The sequence below is a fragment of the Pholcus phalangioides genome, unplaced genomic scaffold, assembly GCF_987345545.1.
Source record: "Pholcus phalangioides strain wild (caught in Gottingen) unplaced genomic scaffold, Ppha-v1.0 ptg000010l_1, whole genome shotgun sequence".
NCBI lineage: Eukaryota > Metazoa > Arthropoda > Arachnida > Araneae > Pholcidae > Pholcus > Pholcus phalangioides.
Genome location: NW_028301603.1, coordinates 8106549 through 8132194, shown reverse-complemented (window position 1 = coordinate 8132194; position 25646 = coordinate 8106549). Strand labels below are relative to the sequence as shown.

Here is a 25646-nt window from a genome sequence, read left to right as displayed (position 1 = left end):
GGCTGATTAAACTCGGAGCTAATTTATTAACGTCAGTGAAAGTCCGTGCGTGTTTTTCCCATGATGTCAAGGTTTGGGTTCATAACCGTTTTGTGAGAGAATCTTGTTGAGATGAGACTGAGATGGAGGTAACTGGAAATTGATATGAATTGCGTATAATATGGTAGTAATCTTCTGAATCTGTTTCAAAAGACTAGTTGGTAGGAAAACTCAACGCTGTCGTTTATACGTTTTCATCGACACTGAATAAAATCCGTTGAGATAATATTTGTGTGTCGTTTCTGGTCATGATAAAACAGCCGGAATCTCAACTGATTTAAATTCTGATTGATCGAAATGCCGATTCCGAAATTCCGATGTCTAAGTCTGCAATTAAGAAACCTTAACAAGCTGAAATACCAACAATGCCGGAATCCTCACACTATCAAATTTCATAACTAGCCGGAATCTTGGCAATGCGGGTATCCTGACGAGCCGGAATCTGACAATACTTAAATCTTAACAATACCGAAATGCCGCTAATTCTGAAATACTAACAATACCGAAATCCTAACGAGCCAAATCTGGACGGCATTGAAATATAAAAGAGCTGATAACGAATACTAACAATACCGAAAACCCCGAAATTTTGGAAATATCAAAATCCGCACAATACGGAAATCCTGGCAATTCCGAAATCCTAACGAGCAGGAATCTCAACAATACCGAAATCCTAAATAGCAGGAATCTCAACAATACTGATATCTCGAAAGTACCGAAGTCCTAACATCCCGAAATCTTGACAAGGGGCCGTTCAAGTATTACGTCATCATCGATGGGGGGGGGAGGAGGTTTCCGATTTGCTGACTTTTGATGACAACGGGGGAGGGGGGGTTTGGATAATGCTTACGTCATCAACCACACTTTATGAAAATATGAGTTAGGATTCAGAGGGGCAGAGCTGATGACGAAATTTTGCTGACGGGGGGGGGGGGGGGTCAAAAATGGCTAAAAATTTGCTTACGTAATACTTGAACGGCCCCCAATACCGGAATCCTAACATCCCGAAGTACGGAAAATATTTACCGAAATTCTAAGATCCCAAAATCTATACAAGCCAGAATCTCGACAATACCGTGATCTAACGAACTGAAATCTTGATAATACCGTGATCCTAACATCCCGAAATCTAGACAAACCAAAAACCATAACTAGCCGAAATCTGGACAATCCAAAACACTTTAACGAGCCGAAATCTGGATAATCCCTAAAACTTTAACGAGCCGAAATCTCGACAGTACCAAAATCCGAACAACCCAAACCTCGACAGCATCAGAATCCTAACGAACCAGAATCCTGACAATACCGAAACAATGACCCGAAATTTCGACAGTACCAAAATACTAATAATACCAAAACCGAAATTTTAACGCAACAACTGTTTATCTACCTAGGCTAATTTGGCTGATATACTTCTGGCCACTACTGAGGTATTATATCAATCACGGTCGTAGGAATCTGAAGGTCGGGGGGGGGGACACAATAGCCATTCTGCACCAGGTTCTAATTAGGCCGTGTCTGCTGTATCGAACGGACTATCAACAGACTTTCAAAGACCTTCAATGGCTCATTAGATGATAGAGACCATAGACCATCTTCATACTAACGAAATTTGGCGCCGACACCATTGGGCATTCATCTACCAGAACCAAGAAATTAATCACATATAATGCTGAGAAAACATTGAATAAGAGGCTGGAAAATTACCCAGAATACTGTCCGTGACTCCGGCAAGGGAGGATCACCTAATCCGTCATTACCGGTTCATCTGAATTGATGTTATCACATTTATAAATGGAATATACTGAATACACACACACATTGGTAATAGAAATTATACATTACTTGACGCTCACACCGAAAAAAACAATCTGTAGGTCTTTTAATGATAGTGATGTTATAAACGAAAGCGTGATCATGATAATATATTGCGATAATAATAATCATCATCAAGCCCCCCCACTCCCATTTTTTGCCAATTTTTTTGCTCATGAAAAAAAAATGTTCTTTATCATTTTCTTTGCTGATGCAAGGACGCAATGATTTTGTGGGAGGTTCCGAGCTTCCATGGTCAGATCATGTCGCCTCCGCTAATGGTATTTGCTGAGACAATAATTCAGTATCATGAATATATGAGATGGATTCATTTTGTTTTTTGTATCGATTTACTTTGATTGTGTCCTTGATTCAAGGTCGGATTATTATAAATGCGAATATCGCATTTCTACGATTTCGTCACCGCCGTCTTCTCGTATGGCGTCACTTGGCGAGCTTTGTGTTCCTAATAACAGAGTTTTTACAAAACGACGCGTTGGTGGTTTTTGACGAGATATATCGAAACTTATAACGGTGGTTTGGCGATTCATGAGTAGAACTCTAGCACATTAAAATGGCAGGGCAAGGAGGTGATAATAAAAAGTCAAGATAAACAATTTTCTGCATCTAAAGCCTAGGATCGCAAATGACTTTTTGGATTAGCTCAGGCTGATGTCACCCCCCCCCCCCCCCCCCACGAAGTGGTCTGAAGTAGATCGCGACCTTAAATTTAATTTTGAACCATGGACTTTTTTCAACCACGGATTTTTTTATCCATGTACTTCTGCCAAAGTAACGATACAAAAGGGTGAAGCTATTAGCAGCAGCATCAGTACCCCATCAAGGGAAGAGCACTCATTTACATGACAACTTTGTAAAATGCTCAAACTTCAACCCATCATGAAACTTATCCTTAGAACGTTAGAGTTCGAAGGCAAATCGACATCTATACAGCGCACGACTATCGACTATCACAAGCATCGAGCACTCTTGAGTGCTCTAGTGAGCAACGTGGTCCTCGTGGTCACGTGGCCACCTGCGTTGAGGTCTTCTATAAGTTAAAGCTTAAAAAGGAACTTTTTAGACCAGTGGAACGCCTCTCCAGCGTGTGCTCATGTATTATATCCATGGACTTCAGCCAAAGTAACGCATACAAAAGGGTGAAGCTATTAGCAGCAGCATCAGTAGCAAACAAATGGCCTCGATATGGGGCTTCACTCCCGAATTTCACGGCGAGAAGGACGTCATTCTCGATTACAGGGCTGGTACGTGAGAAACAACGCACACACATACAACATGCCCTTCTTCTGGCGGACACAATAACAATAATTCCGAAATCAGACAAAAAATATTGTTTCATCTCCACCCATCGCACACGATTTTCGGGCGATAGCGATCAACCTTCTTCTTATTATTATTTGGGGAAGGTTTGACTTCGAGCCTTGAATCGTTCCCAAAAAAAGGGTTGGAGAGAACTTCGGGTCTGTATACTAAATGCGATTTATAGGTAACAGTAGACCATGTTGTGGCGTTGATGAAGAATGGGAGGAGCACCAGAACGCACGCTACCATCTCTAGTTCTTAAACTATTTACAAAAGAATCACGAAAAACCATCAAAGTGATGGCTGTTGTTTTCATACATATTTTTCCTCTTTCCTCCATTTTTCCCCTTCCCATAAATGGATTGCTCTTATCAATTCATTCTAAGTGTTTGTAACTTGAAGACTGAGAGGTTTGAGACCCATAAAAGGACTCTAAACATGAATCAAACAAACAGGAATCCCCCCTTCTTGGAAGTGTTTTTATTGACTGCCCAAAGTCAAGACTTTTAGTGGCCCGTGTAATTAAGTGACCCTGCATACAGGAACCTCTTGTTGGGACAGTGTATTTGATTGGCACCCACAAGCCAAGACTCTTAATAACGGGCACATGTGGTAAGACGTAAGATGGCCCTGCATACAGGAACCGTTCCCGGTGGGGACAGTGTTTTCGATTGACACCCCTCTCAAGTCAAGACTTTTAGCGGGCCCGCGTAGTGATCCCTGCATACAGGGGATCTCCCCGCTGGCTCAGTGCTTTTGAATGACCCTCCTCCACCCCCTCAAAGTCAACACGTGAACCATTGACCCCCACCAAGACCAGACTTTTAGTGAACCCATGTGGTGGGACAGCCCTGCATACAGGAATACCCCGTTCGCATAGGAGGAGCTCACGAACGCGCACGCTATCATCTAATTCCTGAACTATTTACCGAAGAATCACGGAAAACCCATCAAAAAGATGGTGATTTTTCATACAAAATATACTGTATTTTCCTTTTTCCTCCTTCCCATAAATGGATTTCTTTCATCAATTCATTCTAAGTGTTTGTAACTTGAAGACTGAGAGGCTTGAGACCCATAAAAGGATTCGAAACGTATAACTAGGTATCAGTGAGTTATATGACCTGCTGACTCCTTTCTACTGGATCGATTATAATACAGGGTGTTTCAAAAAAAATCGTTCGATTTGAAATGCGTATATTACGGAAAATATTGAACACATAAATACTTAAGATTAATTTTATATTACATGGCTAATCATAAAGTTTTTTACAAACCAAATTAAAGGTGCTTAATACGCCCACCTTGGGATACACGGCATATGTCTATACGATAGTCGAATTTGTCCCAAACTTTTGCGAGCATGTTTGTGTCCACGGCTGCTGTTATGCGTATCTTCAGTTCGGCTAATGCAGCTGGAAGGGGAGGCACATAAACGTAGTCTTTTATAAACCCTCACAAGAAGAAATCGCACACTGTGAGGTCCAGCGATCTTGGAGGCCAGTGATGTCCAGTTGAATAGTCAAGTCCAGTACGGCCGATCCATCGTTTAGGAATGCGATTTTGTTCAAAAATTCTCGAACGTTTAAGCTCCAGTGTAGCGGTGCCCCGTCCTGCTGGAAAATGAAGTCCTCCAAATCGGTTTCTAACTGTGGGAAAAGCCAATCTTGACAAACGGTGAAGTGGCGGCCGAAGGAAGAGCGTTAGCGCTGCCTGTCGGCAACTGCGTGAAATTCGAGATTTCCCTCTTCCTACATATACATTATTCGATCAAAACGGTTTAAAAGCTGAATAGTTATGATTTTTTTTAATCGGATGATTCTTTTTGAAACATCCTGTATAACCGTGGCTGTTTCAATGCACGAGCCCACCCAGTGTCGTGACTAGGCATGTGCAACAGGTGCACAGGGCCCACTTGTATAGGGGATCCAGAATGTGGCCCATTTAGGTCCGAGAAAGGGCCTAAATACAAATTCTCGCACAGGGCACAGGAATGGCCAATTACGGCACTGAGCCCACATAGTGGCGGCCCGGATTACTCAAAGGTGCACAGAAAGCCTCTTGTCATTGATATAAAAATGTTGAAAACAACACGAAGATACAGAAACTGGAATGACTGGCACTTCTAAGTCTAATACTGGAACAACGAAAGCATGCTTTTTCCCGTCAGACCATACATGCTCCGGAGCAGGACGTCTGGACGCAGCCGTCCTAACAGCTAATATGCGAAGAAATTCTGATTTTTTTTTTGTGTTTTTCGGATAATTTTGAAATTTCGATTTTGAAGTAATATAACCTAGACTAGTCTATGCTTATGTGTGGATGATTTTGAATTATTAAAAACAAATTCAGAAAAAATGTCTAAACAAAGGAGCAAAAAGATGAAAATACTGTGAAAATCAAGAAAAAAAAGCCAAAAAGAAGATATTTTCAACAAAAAAAATGTAAAAACTGTCAAAAAAAGATTTTCCAAAATTTTTATGAAACAAAAGAAAAAAATATCGAATTCTTGAATAAATTTTATGCGTTTGTATGCACTAACTATAAAAAGTGTTGAAATAATGCGATTGCATACGCACTAATGCATTCATTTGCATATATAATCCTGGCTCTAATTATTTATCTCTGCAACAAGATCAATTTCGGGACGTGATTGGTCTTCCACGATGATAATTTCATTGCGCAAAGTACTTAGAGATTCGATCCAGACACACATAATGAGAATCGAGCCTGGAACCTAAACAGTTAGTGACCACAAAAAAATTGCATAAGAAAGATTCCTTTCAGGGGGAGCAATCTTCCAACATCCCCCAGTCTGGGAATCTCTGTATCTTCATAACGGGGTGCGGTGCACACCTACTCGTATTAATTTGCATCACGGAGTATAAGTATCAGCTTGTTTTGTTTTTCCCGAGGAGTATGCCCTCGAAGAGTTGAAACAACAAATCTGATCCGCTTGTTAAGTTTCACCATGTTTAAAAGGATAAGATCCATTAACTCATTAAAGTACCCGATGCAGAGATTGCTGTCATTATGAACACTCTTGGTCGAGGTGAATCGGAGAAAGGACAAGATTCTCTTTAACGACTATTAATTGCCATCATCATCTTAATCAGCTCAGGCAGGTGCTCTCCAGCCAGTAAAAGTGTTTGCAATGGAACTAAATGAGGCTCTTATCTTATGTCCACGTTTATCGTGTGATAACAAGATCCACGAGATCAGCTCATGACCTACAAGAGCTGCAACAGCTATGACTCTTAAGTACTTTCACTCAAATCTGAATAATCTAAAGCAGCGTTCCTCGACCTGTGGTCCTCGGACTAGAAGTGGTCAGTAAAAATAGGACGGGGGGTCCGCAAAAAGACTCGATAATTTAATTTTAATAGAATTAAAAATTATTCAATTGTATGCAACTGATATTAGAATTATTTTTATGGGGCTCAGAAAAAAAAATTACGCCTCAGGGTGGCCGTATTTGATAGAGGGGTTTTTAACCAATGGGTCACAACGGCTTCCGCGAAGGGTCGTAAAAATCCGCTAACAGCCAGGGACTCTTGAGCTATGTGCCTCACCTAAAACTTGATTCGCAGGGGTTTACGAGATGGGTTGTATAAATTCACTTACACAGCCAGGGATTCTTGAGCTATGGGTCCCGACCAAAGTTTTATTTGCAGGGTTTCCGAGAGAGAAGGGTCATATACAAATCTAGTTACAAACAGGAATTCTTGAACTATAGATTTGCAGGGCCCAAACTTGATTTGCATTGGCTTCCGAGAAGGGTCGTATGAGTCCACTTGTAGCCAAGAATTTTTGAGCTGTGGGTCAAGACCCGAAGTTGATTCGGCTTTCTAAATGAATCGTGCATATCCACTTACAGTCCTGTTATAAATGCGCTAACTGCGTCACTGAGTTCACTAATTTTCAAGAACAAACAGCCCCCCATGGGTTGCGAAGCTGATGTTGTTGTTGATTTTTGGTCACGGACGAAAAAAGTTGAGAATATCTGTGATAAGTATGGGGGGAACTAAACTTCTAATATGTTCAATCCACCCAGACAGTAAGTTAGCGCGATCCGTTAAATTATTGCAGACATTTTACTGGCCCTTGGGTATATATAAAAAGGTCGAGAAACGCTGTTGTTTAAAAGGTTTTTTTTCTTTTTTATACAAATACGGATGAAGTAGATTCGTACGCAAACTGCACTTTATTGACAGATGCATCAAGATGTTTCAACACCGCATAAAGAGTTCAGGAATATGTAAGAATTCGATACTCAAGACCTCACGAACTGCGAGAGAAGTGTTAAATACACACACTATCTTTCATTTATTTATTTATTTATTTTTTAATTTCTGGATCTTGATTCTTAGTATCTGTCACTTATTTTCGATCCCGTGTCCCGATTGCGCGAATCTGTCACTTTCGAACTTTCGGGTCAAGATTCCGAAACAATCTATCACTTGTTTTTTGGATTCCAGGTGCCAATTCTGAGTATTAGTATTGAATATCTAGTCCCAGTATCTATCACTATTTCTGAATTCAAGATCCCGATTTCGAGTATCTGTGGCTTATTTGGGAATTTCGGATATCGATTTCAAGTATCTGTTACTCCTTTTTTGAATAATTTTAGATACCGATTCCGAGTATGTCACTTATTTTGTTCGATTTCAGATCCTTATTGTGTGAGTATCCGTCACTTACGTAGCTTTCTTATATGCCTTTTTGTTTTTTTGGATTCTAAATTCTGGTACTCAGTATTTGCCAATTCCTTTCGGATTTCAGTTCCTGATTCCGAGTACCTAGTAAGAAATCCTTTTGATTTCCATGTCTTGATTCAGAGTATTTGTCACTCGTTTTCTCGAATTCTATACCCAGATTCAGAGTATTTGTCACTCGTACATTGGATTCCTAGTATCTTTAGTAAAAGGCGAAAGATTTACTCGCAGTTTGAAGAGAGGCCGGAGCATAGGATTCCCAGTATCTGACATTTGTATTTGCATTTTAGGTACCGATTCTGAGTATCTGTCACTTATTTTGTTTGATTTCAGATTCCGATTACAAGCATTCGTCACTTTATGGAGTTCAGATCCCGGTAAATTCCGAGTATCTTTCATTTACATTCGGATTCCAGATCTTGATTTCGAGTGTCTTTTATTCATCTTTTTGATTTTAGAACCTGATACCGAGTATCTGTTATTTACTTTCGGATTCCAGATCCTGATACTGAGTATCTATTATTTACTTTCGGATTCCAGATCCTGATTCCTAGTATCTTTCATTCATCTTTTTGATTCCAGGTCCCGATTCAGAGTATTTGTCACTAATTTGTTCAAATTCCATATCAGATTCAGAGTATCTATCTCTTTTTTTTTTTAAATTCTAAATCCTGATTCCGAGTACTCGTAATTTTTTCTTTTGGATTTCCTGGTTCGGGATCTGTTGATCAGTGTTTTGACCTTACAGATAAATTGATTCTAAATTTTTAATAATCTGGATGGGGGCTTTAAAGTCTGAGAATTTGTGTATCTTTCCGTTCCGTTCTTCCAGTTAATGATTTCAAGCATCTGTCAATTGAATTAGGGCTCTCATACGCCTATCTGTATTAATATGCGTTATTATACGGTCATCTGTATTATGTAGTTCTCGATTTGTTCAGGGCTTCCAGGTCTAAAATGTGAATTCCGTTTCTAGTGTTTTGGCTTCTGTAGAATGATTCCGAGTATCTGTCAGTTGGTTTAAAGCTTTTGTGTACCTGTTGGAATGTTGGAATTGAGATTTCCTTTTGGGAATTTTTATAATAATTTCAAGTATGAGTCCAGATCTGCGAATGCACAAGAGTTATATTGTCTTACCAATTTTTTATAACGGAAAGCTCAGCAATTCTAATTATCTTTCTTCGCAATTACGGAACCTATTTGAGAACGATAACAATTCTATAACAGTTCCGGTGCATCCTTGAAAAACATAAATATCTCTATCGGGAGTCGACACCTAAAGATCGTGAGACTTATAGCACAAGATCCATCAATATCTTTGACATCGACAGAGTCAAACGCCGAATTGACCCCGAAAAACAAAAGTCCAACGACCTTTTACGTTTATCGACCACCATCGTCGTCCCAAACACATTCCCACGAATACAAAAAAAAAACAAACCAAAACAGTATAACCTATTGTATTCCGTATAATACACACAGTTCCACTGTTTATCTTATAACAGATGAGATGGAATCGTTTAAAAACGTTTGGCCTTTCATTTCAAAAAGTTTTTGGCGGCCGTTCACTTTTCTTTTTTTTTTTTTGAAACTGCGCACGTTACCGTTTTATATAATCGTACACATACTTTCAATAGATCTCAATCCGAGCGTCGATAATATACCATTACGCCAATCGATCCAAAAATAAATCCTCGCACTCACACACATTGAAGATGGTGGACGAACGAAGAACAATGCCGATCATCTCTATTCGTGTGATCTTTTTAGTTTCGATTATGTTTCCAGTCGAGAGATCAGCAAGACTGATCAAGGCCACGATATATATCGAAGGTGAACTTAATATTGAAATGGAAGATAGAGAAGAGAAAAGAAAGGGTTAAGTCTTTGAACTCGATCATTCGAAAAAAAAAAAGAACAATTGGAAACTCTCCATGGATTGGAAATTTATTTGTGGATTCCACAGACTCTCTCTCTTCTTGTTGTGTTGGTGAAGAATTCTACTGAAGTGTGAAGAAGAATAAGAAGATTTTCGTGAATGTAAGACTTTTTGCTGTGTCTGAAGGTCATGGCCCTGCAATATTGTTAAAAGTGTATTTTTATCGTCCCTTTTGCTTTCAGGATGTTCGACAAGATAGCCGTTTCCGTTAGCCTTCGGTGGTGGGTTTCGAATCTTTGTTCAGCTTGTTAACTCTTGAATTATGCTTGAGTGAACTTGACACATATTGTGTGCGTGTGTGTGCGTGTGTATGTGTATGATAAATAATTAAAATTTAAAACTTGTTAGGATTTATTTGGTCATTATAGAAGGTGATCGACCGTTCTGTAGGTTCCAGTTATGGTCTGAAATGAGAACCGGGATTTGTGTCTGATTCGGGATCAGACGCTGTTGCTGTTTGTTTTCTCTACGCCCTGATTGATGTGTTTGCCAGTCTAGATCTCGGATACGATTAGGTTTGACGGTAGGGGTTCTTGTTAGGATTATTTGTTTTCCTGGTTGGTTTTTCAGCTTTATGTGTTGACAAAGAATTCCCTATTTTTCAGTCCTAGGACAGGGTCTTTAAGTATTAAGCTTCTTCTTATAGTAGACACACGGAGTAGAGGTGCCCACACACTTCGTGTAGTCTGACGTCCCACGTCAAATTAATGTGTAGCTGACGTGCAGCCCGATGTCCTGAATGTTCATGGCAGCTGCTAATGTCCAGGGTTTGCTAATGAGAGGTTTTTCAATTTACGGTATCATTCTGAATTTTTTATTTTAGTCCTGATTTAAATACTAGTCAAAGTTCTTGTCTATAGGTCTTGATTTAAAATATCTGCTTGCTTTAGTTGTTTTTCTTTTGTCATAATTTTTCATATCTGCTTGTCATTAATTCTTGACTTTAAGTCCTGATTAAAATATCTACAAATCTCAGTTCTGGGCTTCAGGTCCCAATTGAATATGCTAATTTCCGTTCTCGAACATCGGTCCTGATTAAAAATATTTGCTTGTCAAAGCTCTTGTGGCTCTAGGTCTTGATTCAATCTGCTAGTTTCAATTCCTGGATTCTGGTCCTATTTCAATTGGTCGGTTTCATTTCTTGGCTTGAGGTCCAATTTGAAGTATCTGCTTGTCTTAGGTCTTGGCTTTAGGTCTTAAAAAAGTATCTACCAGTCTGAGTTCTAGGCTTTAGGTCCTGATTAAAAATATTCACTAGTCTCAGTTCCGCACTTTAGTTCTCAGCTTCTGGTCCTGATTAAAAGCATTTTTTTTTTTAGTTTTTGGCTTTAAGTTCTGATTAAAAATGATTTAATAGTATTTATATGGTCTGAGTTTTTGGCTTTAGGTCTTGATAAAAAAAATATCTATTAGTCTCTACGTTTTCCAAAGATCATTTGGAATTATATCATTCGGACGGATGTTCCATAATAGTAATAATAATCATCATCATCTGCGACATGTTCTTTCAGATATACTGTGGGAATATCAGTGAGTTACATTTTTCGGGCCTTAATTAATTCTTCTGGTTCCAGTTCTTAGATTTTGGCCTTGATTCAAAAAATTGACTAGTCTAATTTTTTTTTTTTTACCTTAGATGTCCTATTTCAATCTACTGGTCTTTAATCATCTGCAGGTTGGGTTTCACATTTCTACTCATATCCCAAATACTAGTACCAGTTCCAAATTTGTAGGTATTCGATTCGAAAATCTGCCATTACGTTTTTAAAAACTTGAGACATTTAGTTGAGGAAATGTTCCAATTTTTGGTGCACACATGTGTGCCGGTGGTTCTTTAATATTCAATTATAGAATCTGCCGATTAGTTTCCATTAACGTTCACAAGCACACACATTATACATCATTTTGATTTTGAAAGACTCGGAATACATAACAGTTGAAATTTCAGCTTCGTCGAGACTCAAAGAGAGAAACCAGTTTCTGTTTTCACTTCTGTTTATATAATAACCCCGTTGAACGTACTCAATTCTGATCACAATCAAAAGGTGCCTGTCAAAACTGTCATTTCATTCGTGTTCTCTCCGCAAGAAACTCTTCGTGTTCCTTCTCCTTTTCATGTCACTTTCTGCTGAATCTCCTTCTCCATCCTGATCGTCTCATAACCCCATCGTTGACATCGATCCGTGCGGCAGAAAACAAAAAAATAAACAAAATCTTTTTTGTAAAGTAGGTCAATAATGTTATTTTTTTTTGGAGGAATATTTATTGATTTCGAATCACAAGAGAGAAACATTACCAAACGTTTTACAAAGATCATTTGGAATTATATCTCGCTCGGACGGATATTCTCCATAATAATAATAATAATAACAATAATAATAATCATCATCTGAAGCACACTCTTCAACATACACTGTGGGAATCAGTCACGGCCTGGTTTCGTAAGACATCGAAGCTTCGTTTTCACACGAGGAATTACATGTATCATCCGTGATGAAAAAACTCTTCTTTTTTTTTTTTATCTAGTAATATTTTTACTTTCGTGTCTTCAGATGGATCAGAACCTGTCCATCACGGAACTCTGCTCAAGGCGGTATTGCTTCCGATAACCTCTTATACCTATGGGTATATCTTGCCTTTAGTCACGTTCGCACATCGCTAAAACGAAATTCTTTCCCTTGGAAATATTATAAAAATTGTTTTGTGTGTGTGGAGGGACTATTGTGAGTGTTTTGCTGCTGTGATACATTTTTCAACAAGAAGTGGCGTTATCGGGTTATAATAAGAATGGGTTTTTTTAATTGTATGGAAGGCGGAAAAATGCAGAGAAATTTAGAAAAAACACTAAATAATCGATGAAATAATGAAATTTAATAGTGCTGGTCCGATATTAATTGATGTTAATCCATCACTTGTTAATAGCAGTTAAAAATTTTAGTTGGGTTGATCGACTCGATCAAAATATTTATCAAAAAATTATAATTTTACTTGATTTATTTGACTAAACCGATTGAATGCCTTAAATTTGATGTTCCTAATACATAACATATAAGATAAGTGGCCGTATTCGAAAATATTTGAAAATCAATATTTTGATCAAATTTTCTCGACATGAGCAAACACAAGTCGATTCAACTAAAACCAGTGATGATTTCTAAAATCACTGATTAAAAAAAAAACGACAAGATCCAAGTTAATAAATTCCTCGATATCACATGCATATCGTTCCCCTTGTGCCAGACAACACGAATGTGCAAATTTTTCACTTTTGGGTTTATCAGCTGGTTGGATCACACTTATTTTGCTAAGTTTTGCCAGAAACGCAAATGCGCATCCCCCTGTTGATACACATTTTAGAACAACTTCCATAGATTAACATTCAAAGGTCGTTTTTCCCAAGTTCTAGAAATTTGCACATTCATGTTTCTCGTAAAGGAGGACGATATTAAAATAGCTTCAAGCGGGTGGCCCCTTCATTTCTTAATCCATTTTCTGCATTTGCTTACATCCATTCAGTGGATAGATGCGTAAATAAGATCGATTAATATTATATAGTTACGTACCAACACTGCGTGTGCTATGAATATCATTTGAAAATATTCGATTATCGGTCGATTAATCGATTAAAATTTTTTGATAGACCACTTGAAAATTTTAATCGATTCCCAGCTCTAAAATTTAACTTCAAAAATCGGGAGAAAAAATTAAAATTAATATTGTTTTTAGATTTTGGAATTTTATAGTTTTTGTCGCCAATTCGACACAAAAATTTAATGCGGGATCCACACACAACCACGTTCTCGTCTTCAAACTGAACCTAGTCCTTAAGCCTTCTTCCCACCGAAGAAGTCTCGCCACAGCGAATAAGGTGCTCAACACACAAGTATAAGATTATTCATTCATTGACAGTATCATATTAAAAAGCTGGATGGCAGCACCAGAATATATACGTGCTTCAGCTTGCAACAGTTAAGTTCTACAATAACAATTCTAACACAGTTTGGAAGTAAATGGTTAGTGAATAGAATCTTTGGCTGTAAACCAAATGATGTGTATGGTTAGTTAATTAGTCCTCGAGCCTTACGGCTCGGTCTCATGGAGGTTCTGGGTTCGATCCCAACATCCTTATGGTGAGTAGTCGGCTGGTGTTATTTCTCTGTGGCTTTCGAGGAGCAGATGCGAGTATCTCTACGTTTAGTCTCCCCACGGAGAGTAATGGATCCTACAGCGGTACAAATATTCAATCATTGCATTTCACTCAAGAATTGAAATGTAGATAGCAGTATTGTGTTAACACTCTTAACAACCCCAAGGGCTCTCATAAAACGAGATTTTGTTGAAATTTTTGGATAGTAAGAATGTAAATTGATCGACAGATATTTCTAATAAGGTATGGGGGGAAGGGGCTTAGGAAATTAGCTTTGCCCGGGGGGGTTCCACATTACTTTTATGACAGCCCTGGTCCTGGTGCCGACAGTGAATGGTTGTACATATATTTGTTACTGCCAAAGTCCGAAATTGGCCTGGTCAATGTCCGAATATTCGGACATTGGCCGGCCAGTTCACGAAGTGGCAGTGATTCCTGGCCAAAGCCCGATAGCAAAAGGCATGATTCGGGATCATCGTCAAGTCAGTGTATTTTTTCGTGATAATTATGTCCACGTTAGTTATGACAACCCATCAAACCGCACACAGTCACGTTGCGGTATTCTTTTTTTTGTCAAAAATTTGGCAGAAAAAAAACTATATGGCAATATAATTATTTTCATTTGTTCATCTCAAAATTTCACTTTTTTTCCCTCGTCACATGGAGCTAATCCAAAACATCTGCTATGTATAGACATGTATCACACGTTGGTGGTTTAAAAAAAATGGATTTGGCTCCTACCGGGCCGTACATCGAGCTTTGGCCAAGGATCTCCGGCCACTTCACGAAACGGCTCGAATCATTTCTGCAATTCGGACTTTGGCCAAAACTCTTGGCCAATTCGCGAAGTGGCCTTCCCCGTCACGGATTGGCTACACTTCGAGCTTTAGCAGTACATATACATGGATTGCGCACGGTTTAGATGTACATTGCTTAACTAACAACCTAAAAGCAACACAAAATTTCAGTAACTTTATGGAATCCAAGGAATCAACTGCCCTGTTTCTATGTTTATGCATACCGAGTACACACGCCCACCCACACTATTTGTTCATAATGTTCTGTCTCTCTTTTATTCAAGGACCATATCCAAGAGGTGCTGAACAAGTGGGGCCAAATCGACGACGAAATATGGGCCAAAATCATCTGTATGGAGAGGAACCGCAGAGTGGCCAAGGCATACGCCAGAGCTCCAGTCCTGACCGTCAATGGATCCGGAGATGGATTCGATGGATACAAGTAAGACACTTCATTTAAGATTTTACAAAAAAAAATGGATTTCAGGGTCCGTATCCTGCAAAATATAAGTAGAATAAGCATCTCGGGCCCAACCTCCATTTCTGTCCCAATTCTTCTCGACAATCTTCTTACGGGAGCTCAGAAGTTATGCACCAGATGAGGGAAGATCGGTATTTCCCACTAAGCCACCCCGATTTAATTCTTGTACACGCCAATTCCGTGTTTTCTCACCCAGGTATGGCCTAAGACATAGGACTTAGTGAAGGATCGAGAAAGAAAGAAAAAAACGAAACCTGAGCTGCATTAGGAATCGACATCATAAGTAGGTCGAAAGAGACGAATCGTATTTTTAGCCCTAGGCACCCCCTAAGATATATTTGCTGAGAAGGAAAACTGAATTATCATAACTAAAAAGCCAACGACCATAATGTGCTAATACCAGAATGGGTGGACACATTGCCAGGATGCAATGTGTCCAGCAGGCCAGGGCCCGGACTTAAGCAGGTGCAAAGAGCCCGGTGCCATAAAAACAGATTTTAATGAATTGATTAGGTATCACATTTTCGCTCTATGGATTTATAGAAGCGTCATATATGAAGTAAATAGGCACCTTAAGCCTTATTAATAGGCAAATATCGGCATGAACCTATGGTACCGCCATAGTTTGGGTCTTAATATATGTCAGGAGCCCTGGCTAAGAAGTTTAAAATGGACTCCTTACAAGGATTTTCAAAAAATGAAGTATAAGATTGACCATTTGCCCCAGGCCAGATTGATCTCAGCTCATCATATATGAAGGCATGTTCGTGACAGTACCATAAGATGTGTGTCCCAGGTGGGTCAAAACTATCAACTGGTCCATGTGATTAGACGACGCTGCATATAATCTCCGTTGGGATAGTATTATTTATTGACATCCTCTAGAGCAGCGTTTCTCAACCGGTGCTCCACGGAGACCTTGGGGCTTCTTGTGCGCTCCACAGGGGCTCCGCGGCCGCTCGAGGAAAATAAAATAAAAAAAAGTAATTTGAAAAAAAATAATTATAATTACTTTAGAATAATAAAAACAAATCAGTAATTTTGCTGAATAAGTAAAAAATAGGTCTACGGGGCTCCGCCATAGAAATTATACGCCTGAAAGGGCTCCGCGAGTCAAAAAGGTTGAGATCCGCTGCTCGAGAGAGTCGCGATTCTTCTGGGCGTATTTGGTAAGATGGTCCTGCGTTCAGTAATCTAACGTTTGGACAGTGGTTTTTGATTGACACCCCCCCCCCCCCAAATCAAGACTCTTAGTGGGCACATGTGATAAGACGGCGTTGCATACAGGAATAACCCCCGTTGGGACAGTGTTTTAATGGGTACCTCCCCTAAGTCAAGTATTTTCGTGGGCCCATGTGGTAAGCTGGCCCTGCATACAGGAATCCTTTGTTAGAACAAAAGTTTTTGGTTGAACCCCCCCCCCCTTCCCCCCCGCTCCAAGTCAACACTTCTGAACAGCTCATGTGGTAAGACCCCCTCCCTCCCTTTGGACAACGTATTTGACTGACAAAACCAAGACTTTATATGCGCGCATGTGGTAAGATGGCCCTGCATACGGGAATCTCAGCATGAGATTAGCCGGGGGACGATCGACACCCCTCCCCCTCCAAGTCAAGGGTTTTAGTAGTCATGTGGTAAGACCGGCCTGGGTACAGGAACCCCCCCTCTTTGGGACAGTATGTTTCAGTGTAATTCCCCAAATCAAGACTTGGAAGGTACATGTGATAAGACGATTCTGCATACAGGAATCCCTCCCTTTGGGACAATATGTTTCCGATTTTTACACCAACCCCCAAATCAAAAACTTTTAGCTGGCTCCTTAATCGTTGGGACGATCGACGTCCCACAAGTCAAGACTTTTAGTGGGGAAATGTGATAAGACGACCCTACGTACGGGAATTATCAGTAGAGGCACCATCTATAGCAGAAGATGGTGCCTTCTTGGCCAGTTTTTATGCCGGCAGTTGGCCCTCGCGGGCTGGGAATCGGCTTAAAGTTCAAGTCTGGTCTGGTCTGATGAGTTATGTCACATTCCTGGGAGGGTCGAGTGTAGTAAAACGACCGCAAAATAACAGAGTCTGGCCCCACTTCTGGTCAATATCACTTCATAAATGAGAGAAATAAGACACGGTAAACTCAGCTGGTGTAAAAAACGAAAGCCACGGTGTCTCAGGTCGTTATGTCAGAGATGTCTCCTTGCCTTCGGAAAAGACGGTGTTTAGGCGTCACCTGCGTGAAAGTCATACAATGCACAGGAACTATTTGTACGCGCCAATATGAATCTAGATCCTAATCAGAAACAAAAAGAAAAGAGCTCATTCTGATCACACCCCAGTTTCATTTTTTCTCCCTCCGGCCATAAAAGACCGTAATTACCAGCCCCGTTATAACGGATCGGTCACACTTCGGTGGCACTCGGAATTCATTAAGTCTGTCTGACAATTTCAAGCATTGACATTCCGTCAACGTAAAGGGGAAAAATCTTTTCTTTTGTGTGCATATAGATGGCGACGCGTTTCGAGAGAGAGAGCTGGTCTCGAAAGAACACGACTGTAGGAAATGTTTGTAGGACGGACGCGATCTGGAAAGAGCTTTTTTGTGGATTATTGTCATTATTGGTTTTTTTTTACGTGAGTGTCATTCCGTGGTGACAGTCGATTGACTTTAGGCACTCGTGACACACACACACACACACACCGAATCGGGACATCGGTGCACTTGACGCGCCGCGTGCCATAAATACTCCAATGTTCCGGAAGATTTGGTCCGACTAAATGACCCAAATGGACAGATCTTTCTGGTGATGACAATTCCAGTTTTTATATCATTTAAACACTTATTACTGCGCATGCACATCAGAAATATAACCGCTCCATCTGGATTCTTTTGGTACGTCAATTAAACGAGCAATTCGATGATGGTGAGGAAATCATGGAAATATGGCATCATTACGGAGGATGCGTCAACGGCTCTTCATCGATGATCTGGGAAATTAATTTCCTCGTAATCGTTAACTACTACTAGTAATGGTTGACAGTGCAGTGAGAACTGCATAACGGGGGCAAATGGGTACTTAATCTCGATCCGAGACTTACGAACGAATGGCACACGATTGCATATCTGCGTACGTCGTAAGAGCCGAATGTACACCGTTTGTGCACAAAAAATTTTCCGGACTAAATCACTAATGATCTTGTTTGTGCTCAATGAATGGGACATCGATGGCTTCCCGTGCGATGTTAGACTCTCATCTCAGCCAGTGTTTTTCTTTGCAACCCCCCCCCCCTCCCGCCAGGACTATATTTTCCAGTAGGCCAGAGCAACAGGCCTACAAACAGTACAAATATTCTATCATCAGTATTCACTCACTTCACTTCTGAAATATAGATGGCAGCACTGAAAAATCAAGCACGACACTAGATACGCACTCAGACTGTTAGGTACACACAGTTATACTTCCGCTACAACTTCCTAGGTAGTAAATTGCCCGTGGCAATATACCTGAGTTGTGCTCGGTTTGAAAGAAAGTCCCTTCATGTGGAGCCTTCGGCGTGTTCTGTATTGTCAAATATTGTCTTACCAAGTAATAATGTAATCATGGATATAACAGTTGCGGGGGGGGGGGGGTCGCTAGTCGAGCTCGTTGGCTACTATAGCAACAGACCCCGATAATGGAAACAATTCCAAACTAATTAAGCAGAGGCCGGTCGACCAATGTTTACCATTCCTCCCCCCCCCCCCCCCCCACTGTATCTATAATCGATATATTGCTGTAGTAACCAAGCGAATGGACTAGCGACCGCCACAACTGTTACGTCCATGGCTGCAGCACATCACTTAGCAAAACAATATCTGCCAGTACTGTGCGCCGAAGGCTCCACATAAAGGGACAGTACTCCCAAGTACCACATTGGTGGCAATTGGCAATGTCCCGTAATTAAGATCCCAATCTTCTGTATTTTTCCTCCCACAAAATATGGTCAGTCTAGATATTAACCAAATTTCTCATTAACCTGTCCAGGTTATTGTCCCGGACTAAGAAAAAAAAACTCTATCACAAGGTGACCATATGACTGGCCTGTATTTCACAGGGCATTTACCATATTTCCCGATAATTTTGAAATTTTTAATTTTCAATTTAATCAATTTATTTTATTCAATTTAATTTTTAAATTTCTTTAATTTTTAATATCGAAACATCCTGTCTTTTCCAGTATTTTCGACAAAGCTCACTTGAGTTTTATTGAAATCAAGGCTTAACATTATTTCCCAACCTATAATTATACTATGATAATTATGAATATAAATAGGAATGTTCATCTCACGTATATGCCAACGTTTTTAAACGTTTTATTTCGTAGAATTCATTTTAATGCACCGCCATTCGTAAAAGTTCATCATTTCTCCAAGATTGAAGAATTTTCGGTTATATTTTAACAATAATTTGGTACTCTGCTTAGTTTTGACATTACATTTGGCAAAAATTGGTAGTTTCCCGTACTTTTGTCAAGAAAATATGGTCAGCGTATCTACTGCTGACCGTAAGAAATAATCTGATGCCAGAGCCTCCTTTCAACATCCCTTAATTCGATGCAGCTCATGTATTTATTTGTTTATTGTTTCAACTGCTGAGCAATAATGCTCACAGGAAACGCCATTATTTATGATTTTAAAGATAAAGGGAAACGAAATAGGAAGGAATCGGGGTCAAGTATCCACGTGGACTCGACTTGTTGGCCGCGGCTCGAATTACGACTCGTTGCTGACCTCTTTAGGAATAAAAAAAAAAGGGGGGGGTGGTAGTTATGAGATTATGAATGGTATGTAATCGATTTTTCTTGACTCTGTCTGTTATCGGATTAGAATAAGAATAATCTCTAGAGATTATTATTATTGGGTTAATGTTAGGCAACTAACGGAATTCCATTGTTTCCTAAACGCTCGGTAATCGAAAGGGAAAGACAATTTCATTGGGCACTGCGCTCTGTTATAAGGGTCATTCATGTCCAATAGGACATTAATCCCCGGATTTTTCGAATTCTTGCGTTGAATACGCAAAGAAACTTCGATATTTTCTGGGTTTTTGTTTTTTTCTTTTGGATTATTTTGAAATTTTCATTTTTAATTGATACTAGCGCAGACTACGTAGTCCGTACAAGATTCATCGAAAGACTGGTTATTTGTGGAGATGAAGATTACAAGAAAGAAAATCCATCAGTCCATCGAAAAACCAGTCTTTCGATGAATCTTGTATTGACAAGTGGAGAGGACATTTCTATATGCATGTGGCCATCTGGTTGGCCTACGTCATTCACGAGCTATTAGTTGATTGTTGACGCCGTCCATGTACGGTGCCTTTCAACACATATATACGCTCCAAGGTTGAAATATTCTATCGCCAGTTATCAAATCAGGCACGGGCATCGAGCACTCTGTGTGGAGCGCCATGGTGCTCGCGAGCAACGGATTGAAGATGCCTAACGAGCAGCCAAGGTCTAACGACAGGTCTAAACGAGCAGCCAAGACATGGAACGAGGCTTTCAACTTGAGAGCCCGTCAAAACTCTGACCACAAAACCCGTTTTCAGGGTATCGGAGGGCCCTAGTTTTATTCGTGGCCATATTTCTAGCAAATGCTGTTTAATTCGTGGCCTCTTTGTTAGGTAGGATAATGGGTCCTCAGCTTGGGAGGCCAACTTTCTTCAATTTTCGGACTTACTGGACATTCTCACTGCAAAAAGAGGGGGGGGGGGGGGGAGGACAAATTTTGAAAGCTCATCTAAAGAGCAAGGGTGCTCAACCTTTTGGAGAATGCGGGCTACTTCATTGGTTTGAAAACGTGTCGCGGGGCCCCTTAAGTGATCTGTAAATGTGCCTCGGGTCACGTAGGTGCTCTAGGGTCACTTGAGTGATCTTCAAATGTGCCGTGGGGTTTGCCGCGGGTCCAGTGATCAGGAAATGTACCTCGGGCCACTTAAGTGAGTCGCGGTCACCTGTGATATGGAAATATGTCGCGGTCACCTAAGTGATTTACAAATGTACCGCTTAGCTCATTTTTATGAAATTCGGTTTGCTTTCGTGGGCTGATCAGGTGACTCTGAGGGCCACATTTGTCCCGCGAGCTACAGGTTGAGCATGTGTGATCTAAAGTCAAAACGGAAACAATTATAATCATTTTAATTTCAATTTTTTCGTATCCACAGTAATGATCACCATCAACAGGCATCACTATCTTCCGTCCTCATCTCACTCATAATGCATCATTCACGTAGTACGTACGCATGCGCACTCAGTCGATTGTTAACCAGACAGGTAGTAATTAGCATAAATCACTTTTACACATTGATTCCGGGTATTATAATCACATCACGTGAACCGGTTCGTCGCTCACCCAGTGTCGTTTTTGTGTCCACGTGTCTAGACCAGTGTTTCCCAAAGTGGCGATGGAACGTACAGGGGGTGATAATTACGGATACAATATAGGATCCCATGAGAGAGGGGGGGGGGGGGTCTTCAAGGAGGGGGGGGGGAATGAACAAAAATATTTGGGAAACCATGAGCTAGAGCTAAATCATACAATAGTCCATGTAATGTTCAACCCACATGGCCCGTGGGCCAAATGTGCACTCATCTCGGAATCATAGCATATTTCAAGATCACTTAAGTAACCAGTGGACGTATTTTTTGGTCGTTTCCGTGCCCCGCGGCACAGTTCCAGATTCCTCAAGCAGCCCTCGGCACATTTACAGAAAACAAGGCTGCTCAACATTTAGGAGAGTGCGGGTCAATTCGATGATTTGAAGACGTGTCGCGTGCCACTTAATTAAGTGATCTTGAACAGCACCGCAGGTTAACTAAGTGATCGATAAATGTATCGCGAGCTACTTGAGTGATCTGTATATGTGCCACAGGTCACTCAAGTGCTCTGGGATTGTTACGCGGTGGTCTATAAATATGCCACGGGTCACTTAAGTGATTTGTCAATGTGCCGTGGGCTACTTAAGAGCCCTGGGACTCCGGGTGCTTAAGTGATCTGAAACTGCTCCGCAGATCGCTCAACGGATCTGTATATGTGCCGTGGATCACTCAAATGATCTGGGAACGTGCCAGGGGTCAAGCAATTGATGTGGAACTGCACCACGGGTTAATCGAGAAATCGGCGAATGTGCCAATTCACAACATTGGGTTTGAGGTCGCGGGCCATATCAGATGACTCCTAGGGCTACATTCAGGGCCGTCTTAAGAGTATCATGGGCCCCCGGGCCAATTGATTTTTCTTAGGCCCTACCAAACAACTTCTCGAAAATTTCAACCAGATCTCATTTTTGTGAGGCCCCTCTTTACTTGAGGCCCCCAGGCCATGTCCGGGTGGGCCCATGCCTTAAAACGGCACTGGCTACATTAGACCCGCATGCCATGGGTTTACCATGTATGCTGGAATCGTCGATTACTCGGACACTTCACGGCAGCTTCTTGAGAATCCGCGAGTGTCCGAGGACAAGTTATTGGAAACAACTCAACCTATGACCAACCATTACTGATAACCAGAGGTTGGGCTGTTAAAATAATCCGTCTCTTTACTAAACCCAATGAGAATAAATTTCTCCAGACTCTCACCAGACATTGAGATTTAACATTGATTTGAAATTACCGTGGACCGTGCATTCAAAAAATAAATATACGTAGCTATCAATTAACGCGTACGTATATTAATAATTTAGCAAATACCAAAATTATTATCGATTGATGAAATAAATATCTGATACCAAAATCGATCTGATTGTGTCTTTGAAAAACCGAAACTTTTCGCCAGTTGTCGTGCTGCCATCTGTTGGTCGGCAGAGCAACTTGACCGTTTGACAAATTCATTTTTACCACGCTCAGTGAAATTCATTTTTATTGGATTTTTAGTATAATATATATATACATAAATATTCTTACTTTGACCGAAATATATTATATTGTTTGCATTAATTGATTAATTCATATTTATTTTCTGATTCGTTTCCAGGATTGGTCTGAATGGTTTCGAGAATCCGATGAGGGACCCGAAAACTGCCGAAGCCAAACGCCACATCGGTCACGTGAGTATCAATTGCAATCACCATCGATGAGGCTTTTTGGATGAACGTAGCGTCAATAACTTTGAGGGACAGGCACAGGATGATTATACCCCATAGGAATCAATGTTAAAATTGCCGATTTTAAAACCGTAGAAATGCTGTAGGGTTTTCCACCACATCAATAATTTTAAAAATTGAATTGAATTCTCGATTTTCGAAATATTTAGTTCGCTTAGAGATTACGAAACCCAGAAAATTAAATATAAAATAATTAGCCGGGAATACTTTTAAGTTGGATATTCGCATGCAATAACATTGATTTCAACTTGCCATTTATATCTTCTCAAGCACGAAAATGAAAATTAATGTCTCCGTATTGTCTTATAATACAATCAAACTGCATCTATCCATACAGTTTAGAACGTTTTGATATAAATTATGGGCCCATAAATTATATTCAAAGAAATTCCGCAGCTTTATGCAAGCATTTTTTGAAGCGAAAGCAGGCAGATCGATAACTTGAACTTCAAGAAAAGATTTCAAACTATTTAAGAAAGAAAAAAGAAACGATTCATTTTTACGTTTCTATAACTTAGATTTGTCTTTCATGAGTGGCGCAGGAAGTCGCCATATTGGTTACCTTGGATACGGTTTGTATGTCCCTCAAGAAAGAGGGAAATATCACGTGATCCGAGAAGCCTCATAAATATGCATTTCTATGTTAATATATTGTTATCATAAAACACATTTCTGCAGAGGCTTCATAAAAAGCGTCGCGGTTCCTGAGAAAGTGATAATCTCTTCGAGTCCCCTCTATACTCACAAGACCCCCCTAGTAACAACCTTTGTAATTTATCCCTAATATATCGTTATTTATTAACAAAGTTTTTTGTTTCATTAACACGAGGACCTCTACCTCCGCATTTGCAGCCACCCGAGTGGCCCGTACTGGACCTCACAAACACTACCCAACAATGTTTTTTTTTCCTACGATCAATGGCCGATTTTTCCAGTAAATGTTTCTTCTTCCAACTTTTCTAAATCCATAGGAACCGGAGTCTGGGTGCTGAGGACATTTCAACCCCCCTTCGCCCCCAATAAATTTTTGAAGAATGGGCTGAGTCCTTTCTCACACAATGTTTCTTGCATATACAATACAATGCACCATTCCCCCTCCTGCGTATTGGCATGAGTCCCGTATATATGCGGGACGAATGGGTGATTTTCATCCCCCTCCAATGTTTTCTTTATGCCATATGCCTTTGTCTAAATCCATACAAAAATCTACGTTTGCTCAACGATGTATTTGTTAATACAATTAACAATGAATTTTCAGTCTAACAGCAGGTTTTTCCTTCAATCCGTGATGAGTTTTTTTGCCCAACATTTGTTTTTTTTCTCCCCCCCCCCCCAATCAATGATTGTTGTTTCAGCATTAAAAAGTTATTATTCTTTTTCTCAAAATTTTTTCTCCTGTTGTAGCAATGAATTTCTACTCCAGGATTGAGGATTGTTTATTTTTACTCTAACAATGTTTCTTTAATCAGTTATGGGGTTTTTTTACGATAAATGATGGGATTCTTTTTTCGCTTTGACTTTCATTTCATTTGAATTTTTTGACTTTCATTTCTGTTATGGGTTTCCACGTCCAACAATGAATTTTTCCTTTGATCAATTATGCATTAAAGAAGAGTTTTTCTTCAACAATAAACTTTTCATTCCATTATATATGAGGTTTTTCTGCAACAATGAATTTTCCTTTCAATGAACGTGAATTTTTAATTCAAAAATTGCGTCTTTTTTTTCAATCAGTCTTGAGTTTTTTACCCTTGCAACAATGGATTTTTCATTTTTTAGTTTTTCTCCGCCAACTGCTATTTTTTATAAATGAGGGTTTTACCTCCAACAATAGATTTATTTTCTTCAATGAATGTGAGGTTTTATTTCCTTCCCAATGATGATCAGTTTGACCCTACCTATCATTATTTTTGACGTCAATATGAATAGAGAGATTTTTCTCCCTCCAACAATGTGTTTTTCCGATAATCAATGATGCATAGCTTTCTCCTACAATAGTGAGTGTTTTTCCTCTAATCAATGGTGCATTATTACAAGGTTAGCCCAACTCCAACAAGGGGTTTTTTCCTTGTAATCAATGATGCCATATTTCATGCTACAATGGTGTGATTTTTTTTGAGAGATTTTTTTCTTCAACTCAAACAATGATTTTTCCCGGTAATCAATGTGATGCATCACTTTCTGCAACAATAGTGAGTTTTCTTTTCCTTCTCCAACAATGACTTTTTCCCTCTAACCAATGATGTATTA

At 39.9% G+C, this 25646-nt stretch overlaps 1 protein-coding gene and 1 long non-coding RNA gene across 2 annotated transcripts in view; one reads left to right on the top strand and one right to left on the bottom strand.

Annotated features, from left to right (window-relative positions):
• Window positions 1–25646, bottom strand: part of LOC149080836 (uncharacterized) — a 54114-nt gene that overhangs the window by 8343 nt on the left and 20125 nt on the right. The window lies entirely within an intron of this gene.
• Window positions 1–25646, top strand: part of LOC149080837 (uncharacterized) — a 116177-nt gene that overhangs the window by 79655 nt on the left and 10876 nt on the right. The window contains exons 3-4 of the mRNA XM_089237503.1: window positions 15060–15217; window positions 23267–23339. Of these exons, the coding sequence (XP_089093629.1) occupies window positions 15060–15217; window positions 23267–23339 (231 nt within the window). The remainder of the gene's footprint in view (window positions 1–15059; window positions 15218–23266; window positions 23340–25646) is intronic.